The following is a 24,871-nucleotide window of genomic DNA, read 5'->3' on the forward strand; positions in this document are numbered from 1 at the left end:
TTTAGAAAAATATGTTATATAAAAGTCATCATTTTAAACATTTTTAAGTGTACAAGTGGCAATAAGTGCATGGACATGTGCCACTATCACCACTATTCATTTCCAGAACTTATAAATCGTCCCAAATAGTAGCACAGTAATTAAACAATAACTCCTCAGTTCCCCCTCCCACGAGCCCCTGGTATCTGTTTTCTACTTTCTTGGTGAATTTGACTCTTTCAGGCACCTCATATAAGTGTAATCATGTAGTGTTTTTTGTTTCAAGTCTGGATTACTTCACTTAGCAGTGTCTTCAAGATTCATCTGTGCTATGTGTCAGAAGTTCATTCTTTTTATAGATGTATAATATTCCATTGTACACATATACCACATTTTTATCCATTTATTGATGGACACAGCTTGTTTCCACCCTGGGGCTGTGGTGGATAATGCTGCATGAACACTGGTGTACAAGCACCTGTTTGGGTTCTTGCTGTCAGTTCTTTGGTATATAGACCTAGGAGTGGACTTGCTCAGAGATGACTTGTAGAGCACAACCTTTATAGGCATTTGCCACATGGGGCTGCATTTACCCTTACATGATGGTGGAGGATAAAGTTTCTATTCCCTTCAAAGAGGAACCCTGTAGTCAGCTAACAGCTCAAGTCAGGACCACTCCTGGGTCCTTAGCCCAGACATCACTGCTGGACATACTAGAGCTTTTGCCCTATCCTTACTGGAGTGGATGCTTAGGCGGCCAGGCTCTATCATTTTATTTTTGTTCAAAATGTGCAGACAGCAAGCAATGTCAACCATCTGCAGATTGAATTAAGGACAGAAAAAACACACAGCAAAAGTACGTCTTATTAATCTCCCTCCTCTGAATGCTGAGCTTGGTACAGTGGAGATCCCAAGGAATCAGAGGACCCTCTCTTTGAGGATTTTAAAAACTGCTTTTTTGCCTGCCTTGACAATCTTCTCAAACATCCTTCTTGAACAGTAGGAGGACACTTCCATCTACTCGTTAAGTTCTTGGAATATGTAGTTGGATTTAGAATTAGCCCATCTTTCTCCTGTCTTTTAACATTTCATCACATTTTTAAAAAATGCCACTCACTCAAACCATTCTTGGGTTTTGACGTGTGGAAAGCACGTGTCTAGCAGTAAGTTTAGTTTTTGGCATCAGACACTCCAAATTAGTTTCCTAGGGCTGTGGTAACAAGTACCACAAACTGGATAGTTTAAAACAAGAGATATCTTCCCAGTTATGGAGGTTAGGAATCTGAAGTCAAGGCGTTGGCAGGGCCATGCTCCCTCTGGGTCCTCTAGGGGAGGATCTCCCTCCCCGCTTCCAGCTCCTGGTACCCCAGGTATTCCTTGGCTTGTGGCAGCATCACTCCAATCTCTGTCTCCACGTGGTCTTCTGTGTCTGTGCAAACTTCTCTCTTGATACAAGGGCACCAGTCTTACTGGTTTAGAGGCCTAGCTTACCTTACTCCAGTAATTGCATCTTAAATAATTACAACTGCAACAGCATCATTCCCAAATAAAGTAACATAATGTACTAGGGCTTATGACTTCTATGTATCTTTTGGGAGTGACACTCAATTCCTAACCAATACCCTTGGTTTGATTGCCAACTCCATCCTTTAGTAGCTTTATGACATTGAGCAAGTTACCTACTCTCTTCAGGTCTCAGTGTTTTACTCGTGTTTTGGGGCTAATAAGAATTATATGAAATAATTCAAGTGAAACACCTAGCACATTGCTTCATATACTGAGTGTTCAAAAGTGCTATCAGATTATCATTTGATTTGTGAAGGGGCTTATACTTAGGGTTCTATGTTAGGATTCTGGTTTAGAGCATCTTTCACTTAGAAGACATCAAATTGTTTCCTCTTTTTTTGTTTTTGTTTTTGTTTTTGTTTTTGCGGGGGAGGGTTACTAAGTTTATTTATTTTAATGGAGGTACTGGAGATTGAACCCAGAACCTCATGAATACTAAGCACACACTCTACCACTGAGTTTCATCTTGAACCCCGAATTGTTAACATGGAGTCTATGAATAGAATTCTAAGGAACCTTGTTATTTATACCAAGATTAGTTTGTAGAAAAGGAGTTTTCCTTAGAAAAAGAGTTCATGTATTCAGCCAGGGAGATCATGTCGTCCCCTCAAATTTAAGAACGTGCTTGTACTCTTATTTAGTGACTCATGGCACCCTTGAGGTAGGTTTATAAGCAACTGTCAACACAGAAAAGTTAAAACTGAATCAGAGAGACAGGTGGATGCCAGGTGGAAGAAGAGAGCAGTGCTTCCAGGAGGGCTTCTTAGAATGGGGCACTTTTCTTGACCCTCATCACAAATTGTGAGGAAGGTATTGGCCACACTGATTTCCAGAGCAGAGAGTGGAGACTCCGGGAGGTTAGAAAGCCTGCCCGGCTCACCCCATAGGAAGAGGCCGAGCTCGAGTCCTCAGCCATCTCTGTCTGCTCCAGCCCGAGGCGGCTTTGTCTGCCATGGTATTTACTCATCCTCTTCTAGTTAGACTCTTAAAGTAATCCTCAGATAGAAATAAGAAAGCTGCTACCATCCCTTATTTGGGTGAAAATACGAGTCTAAAAATGGTTTAAACAAATACTAGCCAAGATCACAAAGCAAATAAATGATAAATTGATGGCTCTCTCTGACTCCTACTGGTACATTTCCCAAAAAAACCCAAAAATAGATCTTGTTTATTGAACACCTACTACACTCTCAATCTACTACTGCTATACTTTTATCTCACAGAGCTACCTGTGGGGTAGGTATCAGGTCTCTTCTATGGAAGAGAAAAAACAGAAGCAAGGCTTCCAGGGAAAGATGGTGAATGAATTGCATTCCTCTCCTTCCAGCCCCCTGGGAAGTGGCAGTGTCGCGTGTCTCTAGAATTTGGTGGGGGGGGGGCAGTGTTAAATAAAGAGGCTTGTTTGGACATCTGTTTAAAAGCTGGTCATGACCTTCTACAGCTTTGTCAAGGAGAGGAGGGTCCCTTAACGGGAAAGACCTGGCCCACTGAGGGCGGCGGTGCCTTGTGGAGAAGGAAGGGATGGGATAAGTGAATGCACGCTGGGTGCTCGGACCCTCCACCTGTTTTTTCATTAAGCTCCGCTAACACTGCCAGCTGAGGCCTCGCTCTCCAGACAAGACTCCAGATGGAATTTTTTCTAGAGACTATGAACAACCCAGGAAGAAAGATCTTATTGGAGGTTTTCTAACTCAATATCCCAGCCATTGGTCGCTAGAGTGAAGCCTACTGTTGACAAAATTTGCCCTCCTGTTCAGAGCTTCCCAACAGGGGTTTGGGTCTCCCCACTTAAGGATGAACAGATAACCGACATGTGGGAAAGGCTTCTAATAGGACTGACAGATCCTAAAGCAAATGAACAGGGAAAAAACAACTTCAGGAAAACTAATCAGAGAGATCTATTATATAGCAGCCAAATTTTTATGAATGGAAAAAAAGGACACCAAGAAAGCAACATTCAGAGACCAAAAATTGGTGTAAGGAAAAGAAAATTAAAGCACGGGTGGAAAAACCCCAAAGATGGTTTAGAGATAAATTTAAGGAAATTTCCCAGAATAATGAGCAAATAAACCGAGACAGAAAATAGAAGGTAAATATATGAAAATTTAAAGGTCAGTCTCTAAGAGTTCTGGTTCTAAATAGTAGGAGGTTTGGAAAGAGGAAGAGAAAATAAAATAAAAGGGAGGAAACCGTCACTACTTAGTTTAATGGAAAAAGACAAGTCCAGAACTTTTCCAGACTGAATGAGCCTGTCAAGGACTTAGCACAGCAAATAAAATAAGCCCTTCTAATTATGAAGTTTCAAAACACTTAATGTAAGTACACAATCCTGCAAGGTTCCAGAGAAGAGAACTGTTACATCTGAGGGTCTAGCATCTAAATAGCTTTAGATTTCTTAATAGTAACACAAAATGCTAGAAATTAAGGAGAGCCAGGCCTCAAAATTTTGAGGGAAAATAATTTCTAACCTAGAATTCAACACTCAGCCAAAGTTTCACTTAAGTGACAGTAGAATGGGATAGCATGCTATCTTTCTTACAAAGTAGAATAAAATAGCATGCAGTCTTTCTTAAAAAGCTGTTGTAGGATGCATGCCACAAAAAACAAGGGAGTAGAACAAAAAAGAGGGAGACAGTACGTGCAGTAAACAGGGACTCCATCATTGAAGAGGAGTGAAGGAAATCCCCAGGACCGTGGGGAGGGGGAACCCCAGGGAGACAGCCATGAAGCAGAAAGGATCGACAGTCCAGATTGGATGAGGTCAGAGGGCTCTGGTAAAGACATTTTCAGGAAGATGGCAATATGACTGATGCACTTGAAGGTGGAAAGGGAACTTAGGCAACTAGAAAAAAGTTTTTGGGATTGAATTAGGAAAATGGATACAGAAAAGTAGGCACATGTCAACAAGACAATTATGAACCCCAGAGAAAAGCAAAAATAAAAAGTGCAAGGAAGGAAAACTAATTATAGTCCACTACACAAGTCAGGTGTGCATACCATTTCCATACTCATAGTAATAAAATATTGAAAATTGACCTAACTGAAATTATTATATCCAACACAGCTACGTTAGAAATATGGGACCATGTTGGGGTTAAGACCAAAAGACCAAGACAGTGAACTAAATGCCCACCTGCCATCTTGGAAATTTAGTAAGGAATGCCTAAAACTGACAAGAAAAAACAAGATTATACTATTTAGACAATATGGTGGAAACTACCAAATTTATTAATTCAAAGAGGTAAAAGTGTTCATTTCTTGGCCAGGAGAGATTGAAGAGTGAGATCAGTGGATTATAGGACTAACGTCAGTGTTTGATAAAAAGCCTCTTAGAACTCTGATAAACTGTATATCAATGTAGATAGATGCAGACACCTAACTCTGATAAAAATAAAAATGTCTAAGAGACAGAAAACTAATCAAAATATTAATTCATGGTGATCTTTAGCTAGTTTTGTTTTTCTTTCTTTTATTTTTCATGAGAAAAGCATATTAATTTTTTTTTTAGCAAAAAACAATCTTCACTATGAACAAGAGACTGAAGCTCAGAAAAGTCCGGTAAACTTCCTAATTCTACTTATCTTGTAAGTGGGACAGCTAGGATTCCAGTGCAGTTCTGTCTGATTCAAATCATCTTTTTTATCTTTCATCAAAGCATTCAATCCTCACTAAAAACCAAGATGCAAAATTGTCATGCTGCAATATTTGCTCTCCTCCCTGAGACCCCACAGAGCCTCTTGCTCTACCAAATGTAACACTTAATTACTAACATTTGTCTCCTTATTTGCCTATTTATTTATTTATACCCATCTCATTCCGGAAAGATTGAAGGCTGGAGTCCAAAGATACCTACACTAGAACAAAATAAAATAAGAACAAGGCCAGGGCATCTGACAGTCCTGGTTTTGTGTTCTCACGAATACAGCTGCATGAGTCATACTCAGTTTCCTGAGGCTGTGACTTAGTCCCAAGCTCCGTTTATCTATCCATCAGTGCCTAGCCCAGTCCTGAGCATGCAGATGCTCAACAAATATTTGTTGATTTGACTTGCTATGGCTTCTGGAGCTTCTTTACCTTTTTTCCGTGACTTTCTTAAAAAGGTGTAAGTGAGCTTTTCTTGGTAACTGCCTCCACTTGGGAAAATAGCATGATGACTAAACCTTCACCTCATCAATGAAAATCTGCTAAATCCACCAGAAGAACCGTATTTTTAACCAGAGTTTCCATTTTTTTTCTGTCCTTCTATTCTTTTCTTAGCAAATCATGCAATGTCCATTCTTAAAAATAAATGGGCAAAGGGACAGTGGGAGGTATATGGAAGGAATGATGAGGTTCGTGGAAGACTAATTTAATGTGGGTACCTTCCTGTTGCCATAGTGAGACACATTTACTTCTGTTTGAAGATCACCCAGTGCTAACAAAGCAAATATCCTCTGACTCCTGCTGTTGATTACCGTTCAGTTCCTGTGGTGGGGGGAGGTTTTCATCCATGTCCTTGCCTTGGACAGTCGTTGGTTGTGAGGTTGATGCGTGGAAAGGGGGCAGTTCTCAACACTTCTGATCTCAAAGAATAAGAAAGTCAATCCTTGAGGGCTTTAGATGTAAATCCAAGGTCTTTAGTGAGACCTCAAGTTGTCAATATTCAAATGGAGTCTTTTGTATTGATTAGCTCATTAAGAAGCCTTTTGATAATAGGTTGTTGGTAACGTATTTCTTAGGAGGTACCTATTACAAATGATGACTTGCTAGGAAATCAACACGGAGAAGAAAAATCTTTGAAATCTTTCCTCCAAAGCCATACATATTCTGTAAAACTTTGGTGATGGTACTTCCTCCACTTAAAAAGTATTTTTTATGCATGTGCTACACGCCCAGCATGACTGCAGGCGATGTAGGTACAATAACGAAGAGGATGTACCCAGTGTCTGCCTTCATAAAGGATGTATTCTTGGTACTCTTTGTCCTGTGTGATGTCCCAACATCATTTTGCCTAATGTTTTGGCAACAAAAGCATTGTTCTTGGCTGATACCAAAGTGACTCATCTAGTAACAATAGAAAAAACAGTTCTAATGGTACTTTCACTGGGCTCTTACTCTGCTTAAAACACCTGATATGCACTTTTGATATGCCTTATATCACCTAGTCCTCATAATAACCTTAGAAGAGGTGCTAAATGTAGTCAGTGTTACAAAGGAAGAGATTTAAACTCAGAGAGCTTCCCCAGTTTAAAGTCCAGAGCTAGTAAGTAGTGCAACCAAAACCCAAACCCAGAGCTTCATGCCCCTAACTACAATATTGTACTGCCGACTTCCAGCACTCTTCTGTAATATTAAAATCAAGCAACTTGGAGCCACATAAAGTCAGTTTCAAGTCCAAGCTCCACCCCTGAGAGATGTAACTTTTTTGGAGGGTCTCTATAACTCATCCACAACATAGCCCTAATATTACCACCTCATGGCATTTTGGTGACAGTTAAATAAGATAATGTATATACTATATACCTGGACAGTGCCTCTACATGCATGTACATAATAGACAACTAGTTTAATGATCAACTTTGACCTAAGATGTGGGATACAGGCAACAGAGGGCTATTAATTATTTATAGACAGCATTACGAATTTGCTTCAAACTCATGGGGATGGAGGCTAAGGTGGAAAGGGAGGTTTAAGGCTACTGAAATCAAATTAAATAATCGACATACATTTATTAAGAGCCTCTTCACCCTAGGGTTTGATTCACTCAGTAAATACATCCTCCCTGTTCTCCTCTGCTTGGTTACCTGTTGAACTCCTACCCTTCCTGCAAGGCCCAGATAAAATAGCTGTTCTTCCTTGAAGCTCTTTTATCTTCTACAGTAAGAAGGGATTTCTCCCACCTTAGAACTCCTGTGGCTTTTAGGGTACAAAGCAGTGGTTCATAAATAAAGACTTCCAGACTGGTACCGGGCAGTTTCCATCAAAATTCCCCAGGGGGCTGATTAAAATACAGATTATTAGGTCCAGCCTCCAGAGTCTGATTCAGATGAGGCTCATGAATCTGCATTTTAAAACCAGTGCTTTGTGTGATTTTGATGGGCGGACCCATTTGGGAATCACATGAAGGCTCTTAGGACATATATTCCTTTCTATTGCAGATATTTATGTGTGCATTTCATGTCTTTTCCTGGGAGATTATCTTTCTGACACCCTGATTCAATACAGGGATAAAAATAAGAAAGACTAGAAAAAGCAAGTCCCTTGCAACATTTTTCTCAGGTTTTCATCATCTCTAGGATGTTGTGCTGCTTTTCCCGGACTAAGTGGGCTGTTCCTGCTCTCCATCCCCATGACTCTCTGATGGTCTCCCTCCAGCAGTGGTGCCTGTGTCATCTGGAACTTGAATCAGTTTTGCTAAGAAAGTAAAAAAAAATGTTTAAGTGTATTGGAAGAACATCAGGGTGCCTGCAGAATAATCAACACAGGACCTATGTGGATACAAAGCCACACACTTTAATGTCATCAGGGCTCTTTTTCAATCTTGTGAGTCTACTTTATTCCATTTGTTGGCTTTATTTCCTGGGATCTACTGACTTGCTTTTTTTTTTTCCACGTTCGCCAGTTCTAGTCTCGTGTTTGGGAAGCTTTGTGATAGGAGGAAGCATGCATTTCCAGGTCAGAAAATCCGGCATGCAGAGTGTGTAAATTGGAATGGCTAGGGTCACAGTCCCATTCTCAGATCAAGGATTCTGGCAAGAGGCAGGGGATATTCGGAGTAACAGATAGCAGTGATCGCATGTGGTTGGTGAGACCAGTGTTGTAAGACAGGATCCATGAATAAGAAGCTCCTATGAAACAGAATGGAAACAGACATGTGGACGTGGCTGTGAGGCAGGTCTTTACCTGAGTCCTGCTTTCTGGGCACAATTATCTGCCTTTAATGGGCTGCAGAGGAGAACAGCATTTGAGGGCAGCCCTGGACTCCACCACACTGCCACTTGCTTACTCTGTGGCCTTGGAAAAATTACTTAATTACTCTGGGCTGCAGTTCACTTAGCTTGAAAAAATGGCAATAATAGTCGTACTACTTCATAGGCTTAATGAAAAACTGAGGTAATATATATAATGTGCTTACAATAATCCCTGCGATTCCTTACAAAAAGGTTAGATATTAGCTATTATTAATTATTCTGTTGTCCTACTAGACTGTAAGCCCCATGAAGGCAGGCAACCTAGGCTTTCTTTCTCCCCAGTACTGAGCCCAATGCCTTCCTGTTAGTGCAGGAGAAATTAGTAGAAATTTGTTGTCAGTTCACACAGACCGAGTTCAGTGAGCAATGTCTGGTTGCACGTTTACTCCACTGGAGTGTCTACTCTACTGTACAGGTGGTGGGGAATTACATACACATACACACACACACGCACACAAAACACACTCTTCCTGGACTAGAGGGATAAAGGGAGACACGTGGCCAGCTAAGCACTTCTGTTTCCATGTTGAATTGACTTTGCCTTTAAAGAATCATAGCTCCGAGGAGTGTCCTATTTAAGCAGCAAACGTGTTTAAGGTGTCAGTTGGGACCAAATCGCATTGGAATTTAACGTCGTGCTATGTAAGTGAAGCGTTTACTAAATAAATAGTCAGCAACAGCAAGATATGGAGGTCCTGCTTCAAGGGGATACTCTCCCAAAGCACTTAAAAGTATCCACTTATTGACTAGAACATAAAAGAGACATTCACAGATATAGAGAACAAACTAGTGGTTACCAATGACGGAGAGGGAGGAGGGGCAATGCAGGGATGGGGGAGTGGGAAGTACAAACTACTGGGTGTAAGAGGGGCTCAAGGATGGATCGTACACTATAGAGAATAGAGCCAATATTTTGTAATAACCATAAATGCAGTGAACTTTAAAATTGTGTAAAAATCTAAAAAAAGTTTTAAAGTATCCTCTTATTAACAATCACATTGGCATGACTGCATACAAGGAAATGATTGATTGTTTTACCTTTTAATTTAAGCAGTAGCAGGACTTTTTAGAATTTATGGAACCTGTAAACTCTTTTGTTCTGTGTATCTTGAATAGATACAACATAATTTATTCTAAGATTATATTTTAAAAGATGTCAGAAGCTATCAATTTAAAATCCAAGTACATGCTTTCAACCAAAAACAAAAAGCCTTTTTAAAAAAGACATAAACCCAGAGACAAAATAGAAAAGATTTATACATTTGACTATATATAATTTGACTCTATAAAATATGAATTTAATACTTAAGTTTTCTATGTTGTTAAAAATGTTTTAAAGTCAAAAGCCAAATGGACAGCCTAGAAAAATATTCCTGAGATGTACTAAAGGTTTAATTGACTTAACATTTTAGGTGCACTTGGGAATCAATAAGACTAATAACTCATTAAAAACAGGCAAAATGTATGAATAGGCAGCTCTTTGAAAAAATAAATGTACAAAGATATAAGACTTTACTTATTAAAGAAACACAGTTGACCTTTGAACAACAATTATATGGTCCACAAATACGCAGATTTTTTTTCCCCAATGAATACGTACTACAGTAGTATACTGTCTGCCGTTGGATGAATCCATAGATGAGGAACCTCAGGTATGGAAGGCAGACTACATATTACATGTGGACTTTTGACTGAGAGGAGGGTTGGCACCTCTAACCCCTCACATTGTTCAAGAGTCAACTATATAAAGTAAATCAGGAATTCAGAATTTTTTTTCACTTGTCAGATCAAGGACAGCTGATGTCACAGTGTTGGCAGGGCGATGGACAAATGTCATTCTTACACATCACTGGATAAAGGAGATTTGGTGCAACATCTTTGGAGGGCTCTTTGCCATATCTGTTAAATTGGAAAATTCACGTAATCTTTGTCCCAGCAGTTCTGCTTTTATAAAGTTAGCCTACAACACATGCACTTAAGCTGACCAAGGATGTTTGTGGTGGTCTCGGGGTAATAGCAGATAATTAAATCATCTTTGAAAGTCCATCAGTAGGCTAGATATTTTATGGTATATTTACACAATGAAATACAAAGGAACTATTTAAAGTAGATATAGAGCTATATGTACTGGCAATGAAAGGACAGAAGCAATATTATGCAGAAAGGGCTTAAAATCTACATCCCTACAGGAAGGCTAGTATGTTGTTATTGCTGTCAAAACGGACTATATACATGCAGAAAAAAAATCTCTTAAAGGATACACAAGAATTGGTTAATAGTGGTTCCAGGAATAGTTCTAGGAATAGAACTAAATATTCGGAATGGGAAGAAGACTTACTTTTCTCTGAATAATCATACTTTTTCTCATGTGTAATTTTTAGTTTTTAGTGGGCCAGACATTATACTTCTGGTTTACAGCATCTCATCTGCAAAACCACCTGTGAGTCAAATTTAATTAGCTCCATTTACAGATGAGGACCTTGTGATTTGAAAAGAGGGAGTAACTTATCTAAGGTCGCACTGCTGGTGTCCTTGTTCACTCATCAGCAGAAGGGTTACAGAAATATCAACAAGTGCAGTTCTCAATAATCTCACATATGTTCATGATTTGGTACTAAGACTGGAATCCTTTTTTTTTTTAAAGGAAAAAATAAAATATTTTCCAAATATTTTACCTCAAAAATGGGAAAAAGAATGGATTTTCTGTTTTACTTTCTAGAATGCTCTTCTCCCAAATTTCAAGTGTCAGGGTGATATACCCAAGTCTAAAAAGTGTTTCCCCCTTTTCCTTCCCTTCAACATTGTTCATTGACTAGAATGTGGAGACTGGGGAGAAGGTAAGAGAAACAGAACAGAAGAAATACAAAGCACTGGATTCCACTATCAGCATTCTTGTGTTTAGGGAAAGACTTGGGAAAGCCTGACTTGACTCATGTGATTCTAAAGGAGAGACCAAGAAGTCCCACCTTGCTTCCCCTGACTCTCCCACTGGGATTGGTGGATACACAATGAGAATAACCTTAAAACAACTTAAAAGATAGCGATTTAGGGTGTGGGTCCATGATCAGGAAGGTGTAGATGAACTTACATCAAGGTGGATTGATTCTATCCACTCCTCCACACAAGAGCTGGGCATAGCTTTGCCACAACAACCACTGTCCCTGCAGCTGGTCTGACTTTCCACGTGACTAATAAACCTGAGCCCGCCAATGAGCTGAGGGTGACTTTAGTGCTTAAGCTTTTGTTTTTCATATGACAGCCTCTAAATTCAATTTATGAGTTTCACTGGGTACTCACATGAGGGAAACAAAAGTGTGTTGAACTTTTTGACAGACTGTCTTTGTTTTCAAATGAGGTGCCTTCTTAGAGGATTTACATGTATAGTTTTGACTGTACAAGGTTTGGCCCTACTTCCTGATTTACGAACCTAACCCCAAGGTAAGATAGTCATTATGCTAGTTACAATCATGGAAAATTATTTAATCTCTGAAGCTAATCATTTCAATCTATAAAGGCTATTAAAGGGTATTGTGAGGATAAAATGAGACATAAAAAGGAAACAGACATAAACAGACTCCTCATGCAGATAGAATTTCTGTGGCTGACGAGGGGAGAATGGGCACCCATCCAAAAGAAAACCTCTAAAGTCCTTTTAAGTCATTTAGTTTTAAAAATATTCCATGTGATATAACATTAGGATTCATTCAACTTAGTCTATTTATCTGATACATCTCTCAGCAACCTTTTGGGTACCATACTGACATGATGGTGGCTAAGACTGGGATGAGAAGGACTGTGTGAAGGGAGACTCGGAGGCAGATGAGGAAGGTGTGGGAGGATGAGCGGTTTTTGCCCGTTGGCTTTCCCACAGGCCACGTCCCCTGGCCAGCCCCATCAGTGAACATGAGAACCAGGTTCTGTCTTTCCCGACACTCAACCACTACCTTCAAAACCTCACAAAAACTCAAGGTCTAACAGTGTCCCCAGATGACCTTTCTATGTTTGACACCAGAGAGCTTCTCCATGAACCAGAAGGAGAGTTTTAGAACATGAGACAATGACAAAGACACCAGAAAACAACACAGCAGAAGTTAACTTTGCACCACGCTAGACTCTGAAGCCCCAGGCGTGTAGGAGGGACACTGGTGGCTGCCCTTTCCCTCCGTGTTGCCTGTTAATATCCACGTGTGATGACAGCGGCTCATGGTGGTGCTTGCTGGGAGCTCTGAATTACTCTATTCCCTAAGAAGTAGTTGTAGCAGTAGTGCTGGTCAAAGAAGTTAGTTCCAGTTCAGATCCTAAATACTTTACATATGTTAACTCATTTCATCTTCCTACAAACCCTATGTAGTATATACTATTTTCATCCCTATTTTATAGATGAAGAAACAGCATAGAAGTAAAAGTTGCCAGGATTACACGACATGAATTGTAGGAGCTGGGCTTGGAACTCTGCAGTCTGCCTCCAGAGATTGTGCTCTCAAATTTCAGGGCTTGGCAAACTTTTTGTAAAGGGCCAGCCGGTAAATATTATAGGTTTTCATAGAGTCTCTGTTGCTTATTTTTTAAATTTGTTTATTTTTTAATTTACTTTTATTTTGGTGGGGTAATTAAGTTTTTTATTTAGTTATTTATTTCAGTGGAGGGACTGGGGATTGAACTCAGGATCTTGTGCATGCTATGCACACATTCTACCACTGAGCTATACCCTCCCCCTCTGTTGCACATTCTTTATTGTCTTTTTCGATCCTTTAAAAATGTATAGCCAGTCTTAGCTCCTAGGAGGTACAAAAACAGATGGCAGGCCCATTTTGGCTTGTGGGCCATATGTAATCTGCTGGTTAATACCGCATATGTTGATCAAAGGTTTAAAGCTATTCCATACTCCCCTTAGGCAAATCCTATATGCTGATAATGTAATCGCATTTCTGTTGACAAAATATTCCACAGTTCTGACTTCATCGCTCTCTCTCTCATTTTGTATGAATTTATGAGGTTTGGTTGCCTTTTCAATCAGCCTTTCTCCAGATTAGTGATGCTGTTGTTGGACATTTAAGAAAGGACCATTAGGATGGATTAAGAGCTTATTTTCCAGTCACTTTCAATCTGTCATTGGCTTTCTCTCCAGGTTGTATGATCATACAGAGAAGTGACTTTAGCCACCATGGCATTGGACTAGAGTCTTTCTTTGACTGACTAGAAATAAAGGCACAAATAAAATGCGGTATCTCTCAAACTTGAGGCTTGTCACTTTTCTGGGACCTTACCTGACATTAATAAAGGCAGTTCTGCTAGTAGAAATTTATCAGCAACCTGGCATCTAATCCTTTATCATTTTCATTAAAGCTTAAAATGGCTTATAAAGGGACATGGTTCATGAAATGGATTAATATCACAACGGAACGTCATGCCTTCTAGGTTACCTGTTATATGCTGGGAGATTCAAAATGTCATCACAGCATTCTAGGCTAGGCTGCTAGTGAAGAAATCACTGTGAGTTACTGGATTTGCTGAAGATAAAATCTTGGGCTCACAAATAAATCTTGGTCTTTTTTTATTTTAAATCAACTGTACTTCAATTAAAAATTAAACAAACAACCCATTCAAAATACGGGCAGAAGAACTGAACAGACATTTTTCCAAACGAGGAAATGCAGATGACCAACAGGCACATGAAAAGCTGTTCAACATCACCAGTATCAGGGACATGCAAATCAAAACCACAATGAGACACCATCTCACACCTGTCAGAATGGCCATCATCAGAAAGAACACAAATAACCAATGTTGGCAAGGATGTGGAGAAAAGGGAACCCCCGTACACTCTTGGTGGGAATGCAAATTGGTGCAGCCACCATGGAAAACAATATGGAGGTTTCTCAAAACCCCCAAAACAGAACCACATGGCCCAGCAATTCCACTCCTGGGCAAATACCTGAGAAAAACAAAAACATTAATTCAAAAAGACACATACACTCCACCATTACCAACAGCACTATTTACAATTGTCTTGGTCATTTTTCTGTAACACTTGCACAGTACATAATGCAAAACTCAGCCTTGTGTAATGAGTGTGAGGAAATCATTGCTTTGGTTCTGTCAGTCTGAAACTTAAGAGAAAATTTATAAAAGTTTTTAAGGTATTTTGACCACAATTCACAGTAAAATATACACTAACAAAATTATCTCGTACTATAGTACATATCTATCTACACATAAAACCGAAACAAAAGTGTCAGACGCAATGCTGCTGTTACTACAGTTGAGGCATTTTCTAGTCCATTCTATTCCGTTTAATTTTGTAATGATTTTTATTACCACTCAATGTATTTTATTAACTTATTGATGGGTCTTGACTCAGTTTGAAAAACACTTCCTTACAAGACCCAAATTCTCACGCTGCTCATGTTTACAAGCAGTGGTTATTTGGAGATTCTTTTGTATCTTTACAGTTTACTTTAATTTGCTGAGGCTCAGTCATGTGTAAATCCCTGTAGTCGGCTCTCTCGGAAGTGCAGAGATGCTGTCCACTACTTCAAGCCAGGGATTTTGAATTGCCAGGAAAACCAGGTGAACAAAACAGTATGTAATCTCTCCCCTCAGAAAGCTTATGATCTAGTGGTCAAAGAAACTCCCAACTCAAGGAGTCTGGGAAGATAACATATTTAGTCAAGTGAATGACTTAAGTAAGTAGATTGTTTGATCAGCATTTTCCTGGATAAAAAGGTGTTTTCTTAGCTAGCAGAGTCAGTCCCATTTTTATAGAGGAGAAAACAGAGACTCAGAGAATCTGTCATTTGTCAGAGTCCTGCCATTGTTTTCAGGCTGAGTCCAGGATTATTTGTAACAGACATGCTGCCTCACATGATTAAATGGTTTTTTTGCTGAAATAAAGTGACTTGCAAGTTCAGAAGTGATGATTAAGTCATATTATAAAAACATTTCAACCTTGAGAGAGCTTGGAAGATGAGAGGTGCCTCTGACTCACCTCTTTCCTTCAAGAGGAGCTAATTATTCTTGAAATTGACAAAATATGTCTTTTAAAGAGAAGACTGGTACCTTCTTGTATTTTGTAATCTTTTCTGATTAAATTCTTCAAACCCCTCATTTGGAATTTTGCTCATCTCAGAACTGATTTCAAAAGCCAAGAAAGAAAGTGGGACATTTTCTGCAGATCATCAGGGCAGGAAACCAAAGACTGCCACCTGTCTGGAAGAATCTACACTTTGTTGTTCTCTTCCAAAAGCATTTCATCAGCACTGACCCAGGACACCCTGCTATCTATAAACTAAACATCTCTTCCTTCTGACTCCTAAGAGTGGCAATGTAATTTTTTTTTTTTTTACTGATTTACAACCTTGTATTACTTTCAGGTGTACAACACAGTGATTCAATATTTTTGTAGATTATTCTCCACTTAACATTTAGGAGGGGAAATTTTTAAATGGCAGATGTAAAAGATCATCTCATTTTAAATGCAGCTTATACAGTAGACTTTTATACTCATGTTCATCCTCATCTGTTAGATGTCTGTGCCTTGGGGATCTGCTCATTCTAGGAACTTAGGTGTAATAGCTTCCTTCTTGGAAAAACTGAAATCACATAGATATGAAAGAATGGTTGCAGTGAGAACACAGGCAAGGAGAAGATTTTTAATGTGTGGATCCTTAGTGGAACTGAATGCACAGAGGACTAGTTTTCTTCATAATCCTTTGTGTTCAGAGACACTCCTCCTGACCTTAGCACCTATGCGAAGCTCCCCCGTTACACTGACTTAATAGTCCCACAACTTGTCTCCTTCTTAACATTCAGCAAGAGGTTTAACTGTCCACTCCTTCTGTGACTATTGAATCCATGAGCATCTCTCTACGAAGCCCTCACTAGACTGCAGGCTCCATAAAGGCAGAGATTTGAATTCTGCTCTGTTACCACTGTATCTCCCAGGACTAAGCAATGTGATTAAGACATAATAAATGTTCAAGAAATATCTATTGGAGGAACGAATGGGCATTTTAAGGTAGCCTGGAATGTTGTTTTCAACAAGGTGCTTCAGTTTAGCCCAGTCTTTATTACTTATGAGCTACTGAAGAGCAGTCGAATCACTCACAGTGCTCTTTTTGTTTGTTTTACAGTCAACTTCGACCACTTTGAAATTTTGCGAGCCATTGGAAAAGGCAGTTTTGGGAAGGTGAGACCTCAAATGATTAACGACTAGCAGGGTATAATAGCTCAGGGAACAGAAAGTCCAAGAGTGTTCAGATAATTTTATTACTGGGACCACACAAAATGATAATTCAGAGATGTTTTCATCATGGATTTTTAGAAAATAATTACCACAGTTTCACGAAAATATGTGACAGGCACCTACATGGTGAACATATCCTGTTCTCAGAACTATCTCAAAGTCACATCAGTTTACTCACTAGACTTTCAGACTTTCTCTACACTAATGAGAAGAGCAAGATTTCATCATTTTCAAATTGTACCAGTACCTTCAGTAACAGTTATCTTGTCAGCATAAATTACATCATTTCATGTGGCAAAGAGGCCACCTGATTTCTGTGTTTTCCCCACTTGTACTATATTTTTATTTTAAAAAAAAAACCTACCATGAAACATATACATATCCAGTCTAATTTTTATGAGAATCTCCTCGATTCATAGCCTGATGGTTAGTTTCTTGGTGGAGATATGCTTTAACAGACTATTTCACATTTCACATGGAACTTGCATTTTAGAATCATCTGCTGTTGACTTTATCAGACACTGTGTGAACCTCTAAAAGCATTTCAGAAATATGGACATCCTGCTTAGAGTTTCCCCAATGCTTCAAGTTCTTTTTGGTTGTATCACCCATGGTTGTCAACAGAATTTCTCTGAACAGTAATGTTCAGCTTGGCAGTTGAGCTATGCCCATTTCAGTCACTGAAAGCAGAATAAGGATGTCTTTTGTCATTAGAAGACCACTGACATTGAGGCAGCTGTCTTCCCCAAAATGCTGTCTCTCAAAAATCCCCAAAAGCAAAAACAGGCAAACTTGTTTGAGAAAGCAGAAATTTAGAAATTGACCCAGTGCAGGGGAAGAAAACGGAATTTTTTTCCTCTGAAATCAAAGCTAAGTGGCAACTTGAACATGAGGGAATTTGCAAGTGATAAGGCCTCCAAACTATGCTGAGGAACGAGTCTAGCTCTATCTTATCTCCACCATCCGTCATCTCCCTAATCAACTTCTCACTCTGGTTGGCTCCATCAGGTCTGCATCGTGCAGAAGAATGATACCAAGAAGATGTATGCGATGAAATACATGAACAAACAAAAGTGCGTGGAACGCAACGAAGTGAGGAATGTCTTCAAGGAGCTCCAGATCATGCAGGGCCTGGAGCATCCCTTCCTGGTTAATTTGTGGTGAGTGGTTTTACTGCACCCTGAATGGGACACTCCTACCTTCAGCCCCAAATCCTGTTACACCAACACATCCTGATTTCTACCTGTGTACCTGCAAAGCTCTCATTACATTCTTCGTCAGGACTTTGTTCTCCTTGATTTCTTTGACTTTATAACAAAACAAAATTATTTTATTGTCGCCAATACACACTGCTCAGTTCAGCCACCGTTATTTCTCCCTTGTTCTTGAGGTCAGTATTTAAAGCACTGTCATTACATAGGCTGACGAGGAGTGAGTTCAGATGTCTTTTCATCACTAGACATTTTTCCTCACTAACTGTGGGGCAGAGACTTTGAGAGCCAAGTATGGCACTGCTGGCAGACATGAGGTTGTTCATTCTCCTTGAAATGACTGGCAGCAAACCTGGTTTCCAGGCAGCGTATTTCTTAAGGAACCAAATGTACACCTGTGAGTTGGAAAAGGCACGTTGCTGCCTTTCTCACCAACGAAGTTTTAACACAACTGGAGCTAATTTATGTCAGTAGCTAGACGTGAAATGACTGGGATCTGCTCTCAAAGCCATTATCATAATCCAAGGCTTGGAAGATAGGGGAGAAGCTTGCATTATCTATTACTTTCAGCTCTTTTCTTAGGTCTTTATGCACTCACTTATTTTGCTTTACATTTTAATGCATCTATTATGTTAAGAGCCAGTTCTTAAAGCTAATTCACTGTGACTTATTTAAATATGCATACCAAACAGTTCTTACTTACTAGCACAGGGGGGAAAAAAGTCTTTATTCAGAGAATACTAATGGAAAAAAAAATCACTGAAATGTCACTGTGTGTTTAGGCAGATTCCACTGGAGGAATCAGTGCATAAAACCTGTCTCCCTCCCTCTTTAATTAATACAGTTCACTTAATACACAATTTACTCAAAGACTCTGTGCCGCCGTTGAGAAGAAGATGGTTCTGTGTGACTTGGAAATAGATCTATTAGAGTTTATGCACTACTCAGACATGGGAGGCTAATTTCGGCTCAGCCTCAGTGTATTTAATCAGTATTTCAGAGTGGCTTATTCAAAATGCTGCCTTGTAAAGAGTTAAATGGATGCAGCACTTTCTTTCCCATCCTTAGCAATCATCAAATTGCTGTTTTTCCCCCTCTCTTCACCCTGAGAATGATAATCTTCCCTTTGTTCAGAGTCACATTTTCCTTCTTCAAAAGTTCAACTAAAAAAAAAAGTTCAACTAATTTTCTTTTTTTAAGACTTTGAACCCTTCAGAAGGACATACTTTGCATCTTGCCCTTTCATGCTTGTCTCTCATCGCTGATTAGGCAAAGTTGGTTTCATTCCATTCCCCTCCCACTCCCCTCCTTAAAAAAAATAACGTTAGTGTTATGAGACTTTAAGCTGGCCAGAGTATAGAGGTTTTGCTATTTGTGGTGTCATTCCAGACAGCATTCCTTCCCCCATGCATGCTGACTTGGTGATAATGCAACATACATCCTCTTCTGCCCTTCTCATTTCTGACACTGAATCTTACAGTAGAACCCTGGTGCCACTGACAGAGGAGAGAGAACAGACAAGTCCACCCCCAAGATTCTAGCATCACATTCAGAACACGAAACTGGGAAGGGAGCATTCCAGAAGTACAGCAGAAACCCCTTTTGTCTTTCAAACCTTGAGATACAAGAATTCAGAAAGCATTTTTATTCCTTCTAATTAATGCCTTAGTACATACAGCATAGTAAATGTAAGTGACTCTCCACAACTATTAAGCACCTTGCAGCACTTTGAGAGGTGAGGCTATGAGTAATTTTATCATTTTTAAGTCACATTGATTAAAAAATGGTAAGGTAGGGTTACTGTGTGTAAATTGAGTGGTTTCGGTGAATCAAATGAGATTAAGTGCTCTGCCTGGTGACCAGCCCATCATCAGCATCTCACAAACGGTAGTTCTTTGCTTCCTTGCTCCATTAAGGTGTAGCATTCTGAACATGCCCATCACTGATGGCCCGTGTGGACACCCAAAGACAAGTTTGTATGGTGCTTGGTCCCAAGGCATCTTGGAACGTGGTGTGTGTGGTGAGGGAAGGGGGTGAGTCTTTAACTCAATCTCCGTAAGAGCTTTTCTTTTTTTTTTTTTTTCCCCACCCTCTGACTATACAAATCAAAGGGAAAAAAAGACTCCCCAATATATTACATTCATTTTAATCACGATTTGTGTGTCCTGGGTTTAACTAGACTTATCTTTACATCCCCAAAGTTTCAGGAGCTGATTTTCTTAAGCACTGATTAACATAAGAGCAATACTATTTTTTTTTTCAACTTCTCTGTAACCCCACTGTGTGCTTCATTTTATTGATATGCTACGTAGGTCTCTCAATTTTGCTTTCAATCATTTTCTAATGGATGCTCAAAAAGCTCCTAACCCCTGGGGATGTGTTCAGAAAATTCTGGTTGAAGGAAAACAAATTTTCTCTTTCAAACAGGTTTTACACTCATGTTGAGAATTGGTATATGTACATGTTGATATAAATACATATACACATGATCTTTGAAAACTGTCCTGCTCATTGCAACTTGGAGAACAAAATCATACAGAAAAATGAAAATTCTCCAATAATCCTATCACCTCAAAACAACCACTCCTAACAGTGTGTATTTCCTGGTAAAATGTCTGCACTTAGTTTCTGATTTTGATTATGGGTAAGCACCATTCATTCCTTTATTTGCATATACATATCCTGAGCATCATCAACAAATTGTAATTAGGGTCGCCAGATAAAATACAGGATGCACAATAAGATGTGAATTTCAGAAAAATAACCAGTGATTTTTAGTATATGTCAAGTATCACACGGGACATATTTTAACTGAAAATTACTCATTAGCCAAATTTCTCATTTAACTGGGCATCTTATATTCTTATTTGCTCAATCTGGGGACCCTAATTGTACCAGAGACCTGTACCAGGGGGTTGCAGTGATGAGCAGGAACAAAGCTCCTGATCTGTCCCACATTATCATGAACTCTGAGAGGCTGATTTTAGTCCAATGGCACATAAATATATAAACTGAGAAGGGACCAAGTACAAAGAGGGGTGTGGGGTGTGTATGTTGAGGGGTTTCAGGGAAGGAAGGTTGCTAGTCTGGGAGCAGCAGTGTTAAGGCTAAAGAGCATTCTGAATTATGTCAACCTCCCCAGTCTCCATGGACCTGGGCTTACTGAGAACAGAGTCATCAGATAAAGGCCATGTTATAAAGTGAAGGCTGCCTGACAGGGCTGGCATCCAGGAAAAGCAAATAAAATCTTCCTGCGAGCCCCTCCCTGAGGGCCTCGAACAAAGCCCTGGCAACCCTCAGCCTGCAAACCAATCACCCCGGTCCTGCCCAGCCCAGCTGGGTCCCCAGGTGGCTTTTGTTAATTGAGATTAAGCCTGCAGCTGCACACAGCTCCTCCTCTGAGCTCAGAGCTCTCCTCACCCCCGTTCTCTTGTTCCTGTCAACCTCAAGGGTCTGCATGTGGTTTCAAGAAATGAGAAGACAAGATAGTCTGTTTCAAGTGGAAAGGACCACTTGTACTGGGAGTGTGAAAAGGGAGTCCTGTCAGATGGCTGAACAAAGCCCCATAAATGGATTCCCTGGAAGCAACTCCATCATCTGTGACTCAGAGCGCCAGCGTCTCTTCACAGAATCAGACACTGTGAGAACTAGGGTAGCCTTCAGACCCCAGCATCAACCCTAATAGCTTCCTGGTTTTATTACTTTGGGTTTTACATATATGACCTCATATTTGTCCCAAAGACCTAGGTGGATGAGGATTATTCTTCCCATTTTACACCTGAAGAAACTGAGGCTGAGAGAGGTTAAGCCATTTCCCCAGAGTCTCACAGCCAAGAACTGGCAGAGCCAGCATGCAAACCCAGGAATCTGGACTTCAAATCCCCTGCTCTCCCTGCAACACTTTACCTCCCCCCAACCCCCACCATGGACATCTTCTGAGACTCCCTTACAAAATATCTAAAGAAGTGGAGTTTATTTTGTTTGTCATCCACATCCCACAAGAATACAAACTCCACGAGGCAGATTTGTTTCTACCTTGTGTTCAGCGCCTCATTCTCCAGTTCCTACAACAGTGCCCAGCACACAGTAAGTGCAAGATCAATATACACTGAATGAACAAATGAATGAATGAATGAATCGAGTGAATTAGCAGGGGGATTAGGCTCTGGCTCCTGGTTTTTAGCTCTTGTCCCTTCAGACCTCTGCCACCTCTGGCACACTCAATTAATCACACCTGTTCCAGGTTCTGTGCAGGTCCCCAGATCAAAGGGACCAGAGTTTGAATCCCTGTGTCACCACTGAGTAACTGCAAATTAAGTACGTGACATTGTGAATTTTCTTGGTTTCTTCATCTGTAATTGGGAATAACAATATCTGTAGCAGAAGAAACCACTATGAATAAGAATACGTATATAAGGCACCTCACACACAGCAGCTGTTTAATAAATGACGGCTTGAAACAACTCAGTGGGGCCCTGCCCAGAAATGGAATGTCCCCTCTGCCCCCATAGGCAGAGGCAATTCTCAAATTCCAAAGTGGACAAGTGCACCTGGACTTGAGCTGGCTGGGGCATTAGAAAGTCTTTTCTTCTAAATTTTTTTTAACTTAAACAAACTCTTTGAATATAACATACCTATTTTGTATAAAATATGGAAATACAGGAAGTTCTAATGAAGATAATAAATACCATATTCCATCACTCAGAAATAACTGCTCTTACTAGTTTCGTGTTGCTGTTGTAACAAATCACCGCAAACTTACTGGCTTAAAACAACATGAAGTCCTTGAGGGTAAAGCTACTTTCATAATGAAATGAAGACATTTTCCTTTTGCCCCGCATGATCAGCCTGTGGTGAAGTTCACAGGCAAAACTAATCAGAGCAATGATTATCTAGAAGGTCACACGTGGAGAACGTTTGGAGCAGTCGATTCTTTTATCTTGATTGTGCTTCTTATATGAGAGTATGTATTTGTACAAAAATTTTTAAATGATAGACTTAATATCTGTGCGTTTCACTGCAAATGAATTTTCCCTCATTAAAAGAGCATGAAAAATGTTTTAAAAGCACGAATGTAATATCTTACATTTCTGGAGGTCAGAAGTGCACGATCAGTCTCAGTGACTGTCAGCTGTCAGCAAGGCTGTGTCCCTCCTGGAGTTCTAGAGAAGAAATGGTTTCCTGACCTCCGGCTTCTTGGCCACCCACATGCCATGGTTTCCAGCCCTGTCCTCTGTCTTCAAAACCCGCAACCTCGCGTCTTCAAACCTCTCTGACTCTGACTCGCTGCCTTCCTTGTCCATCTTTTAAGGCCTCCTGTGATTGCATTGGGCTCACCTGGTGATGACGATTCTCTTTGGATCAAACTCCAGCCAGGATCAAACTCCCTCTTATCCACTAGGCCTCTACTTTGACCTATGAAGACTTGAACAAAACACCAACTCTGTTCCTAACAGCTCAAGACCCATCCTTAGGATGACCCTAACCCCCTTAAAGTGCTTGCCTGAGAAAACTCAAGGCTGCCATAAAAATTTACTGTTTGTTCCACCAACACCTAAGGAGAGGGCCCCATCTCCTGGCCCCAGTGGGAAGGGAGGAGCCTAACTTCTGTCGAGTTTGTTAACAAACCAACCCTTCCTTCCTGGTTTTTGTAATTTTCCACTTCCCTGGCTCTCCTGAGCCTCCACCGGGCTCGCTGTCCTCCCTACTCCCTGATTCTCCCTTTAGAGTACCCAGTCACTTCTGTCCAAATCAAAATTGAGTTCAGTTCACACTTGGCTCTTTTCCTATTTTTTTTAATTTTATTTTTTATTGACGTCTAGCTGATTCACAGTATTAGTTTCAAGTGTTCAGAAAGTGATTGAGTTATACATTACATACATACATACATACATACATACATACATACATCTACTTTCAGACTCTTTCCATTCTATGTAGTCTTTATTTTTATTTTATTTTTTTACTCTATCTGCTTTAGACAATGTTATACTTAGTTTAAAAAAAGAATTTTGGAAGATCTATTTTTTTCTTTTCAATGCACTGGAATAATTTCTAGAGCATTAGCTAATCTAATCTTTAACGATTTACTGTCATTCATCTGTGAACATTCCTTGCCATGGTGCTTCTATTGGGGGTAGTTATTTAATAAATTCCTCTATTTACCCAACAGAAATTGGTCTGCTTGAGCTTTTTAAACAAATAGGATAACTTCTGGTAATTCTTATTTCCCTAAGAAAGTATCCATTTCATCTAGGTTTTAAAAATATTTGCAAATTACTCTCTTCTGGTTTAAAAATTTTTTTCTCTATTTCAATTGTTATGGACTCCTTTCCTACTGTAATAGGATATTACTGACTAAAATCTGTCCTTACCACTTTAACTAGTATCCAGTTCTGTTATCTTAGAAATAGATGATTAAATTAGGGATCTTGAGGTTAGCCTGAATTAACCAGTGTTGTCCTAGGAAGAAGTTGTCCTTGGGTATGGCCCTGATGAACTTGGATATGTGGGGAAGAAGGGAGCAGTCCCCAAAGAAGACCTGAGCAGAGAACAGTGTGATTGTGTGGCCAATGCCTAGTAATTGTTCCATATAGTTGTTGACTGACTGACTGATGGACTAATGGCCAGGAAACTGGGTCTGTATAATGTAGACATTCACTTAGTCATTTACTCATCAGTATTACAAAGGATTCCTTGATTGCAAACAATACAAGTTGCTATTAGAAAATTTAAGCTAAAAAAAAAAACTTATTAGAAGGATATAGGGTAGTTTACAGAGTAACACAAGTAAAGCGGAATAAGTAGGTGTCAGGAAGGTGAGCGACGAAGGCAGTTCTGGGACTCTAGGTAGCAGGAACTAATGGACAGGCTCTCAAGGCTGTCTCGGCTGGGATGCATCAGCTCCAAACAATTATTTA

The 24,871-nt window shown here is 39.8% G+C and overlaps 1 protein-coding gene across 1 annotated transcript in view; it reads left to right on the forward strand.

Moving 5' to 3' along the window:
• The window catches only part of STK32A (serine/threonine kinase 32A), a 112,370-nt gene that overhangs the window by 15,910 nt on the left and 71,589 nt on the right, over window positions 1–24,871 (forward strand). The window contains exons 3-4 of the mRNA XM_074360888.1: window positions 16,628–16,683; window positions 17,749–17,900. Coding sequence (XP_074216989.1) covers window positions 16,628–16,683; window positions 17,749–17,900 — 208 coding nt within the window. The remainder of the gene's footprint in view (window positions 1–16,627; window positions 16,684–17,748; window positions 17,901–24,871) is intronic.

The sequence above is a fragment of the Camelus bactrianus genome, chromosome 3 (genome assembly GCF_048773025.1).
Source record: "Camelus bactrianus isolate YW-2024 breed Bactrian camel chromosome 3, ASM4877302v1, whole genome shotgun sequence".
Classification (NCBI taxonomy): Eukaryota; Metazoa; Chordata; class Mammalia; order Artiodactyla; family Camelidae; genus Camelus; species Camelus bactrianus.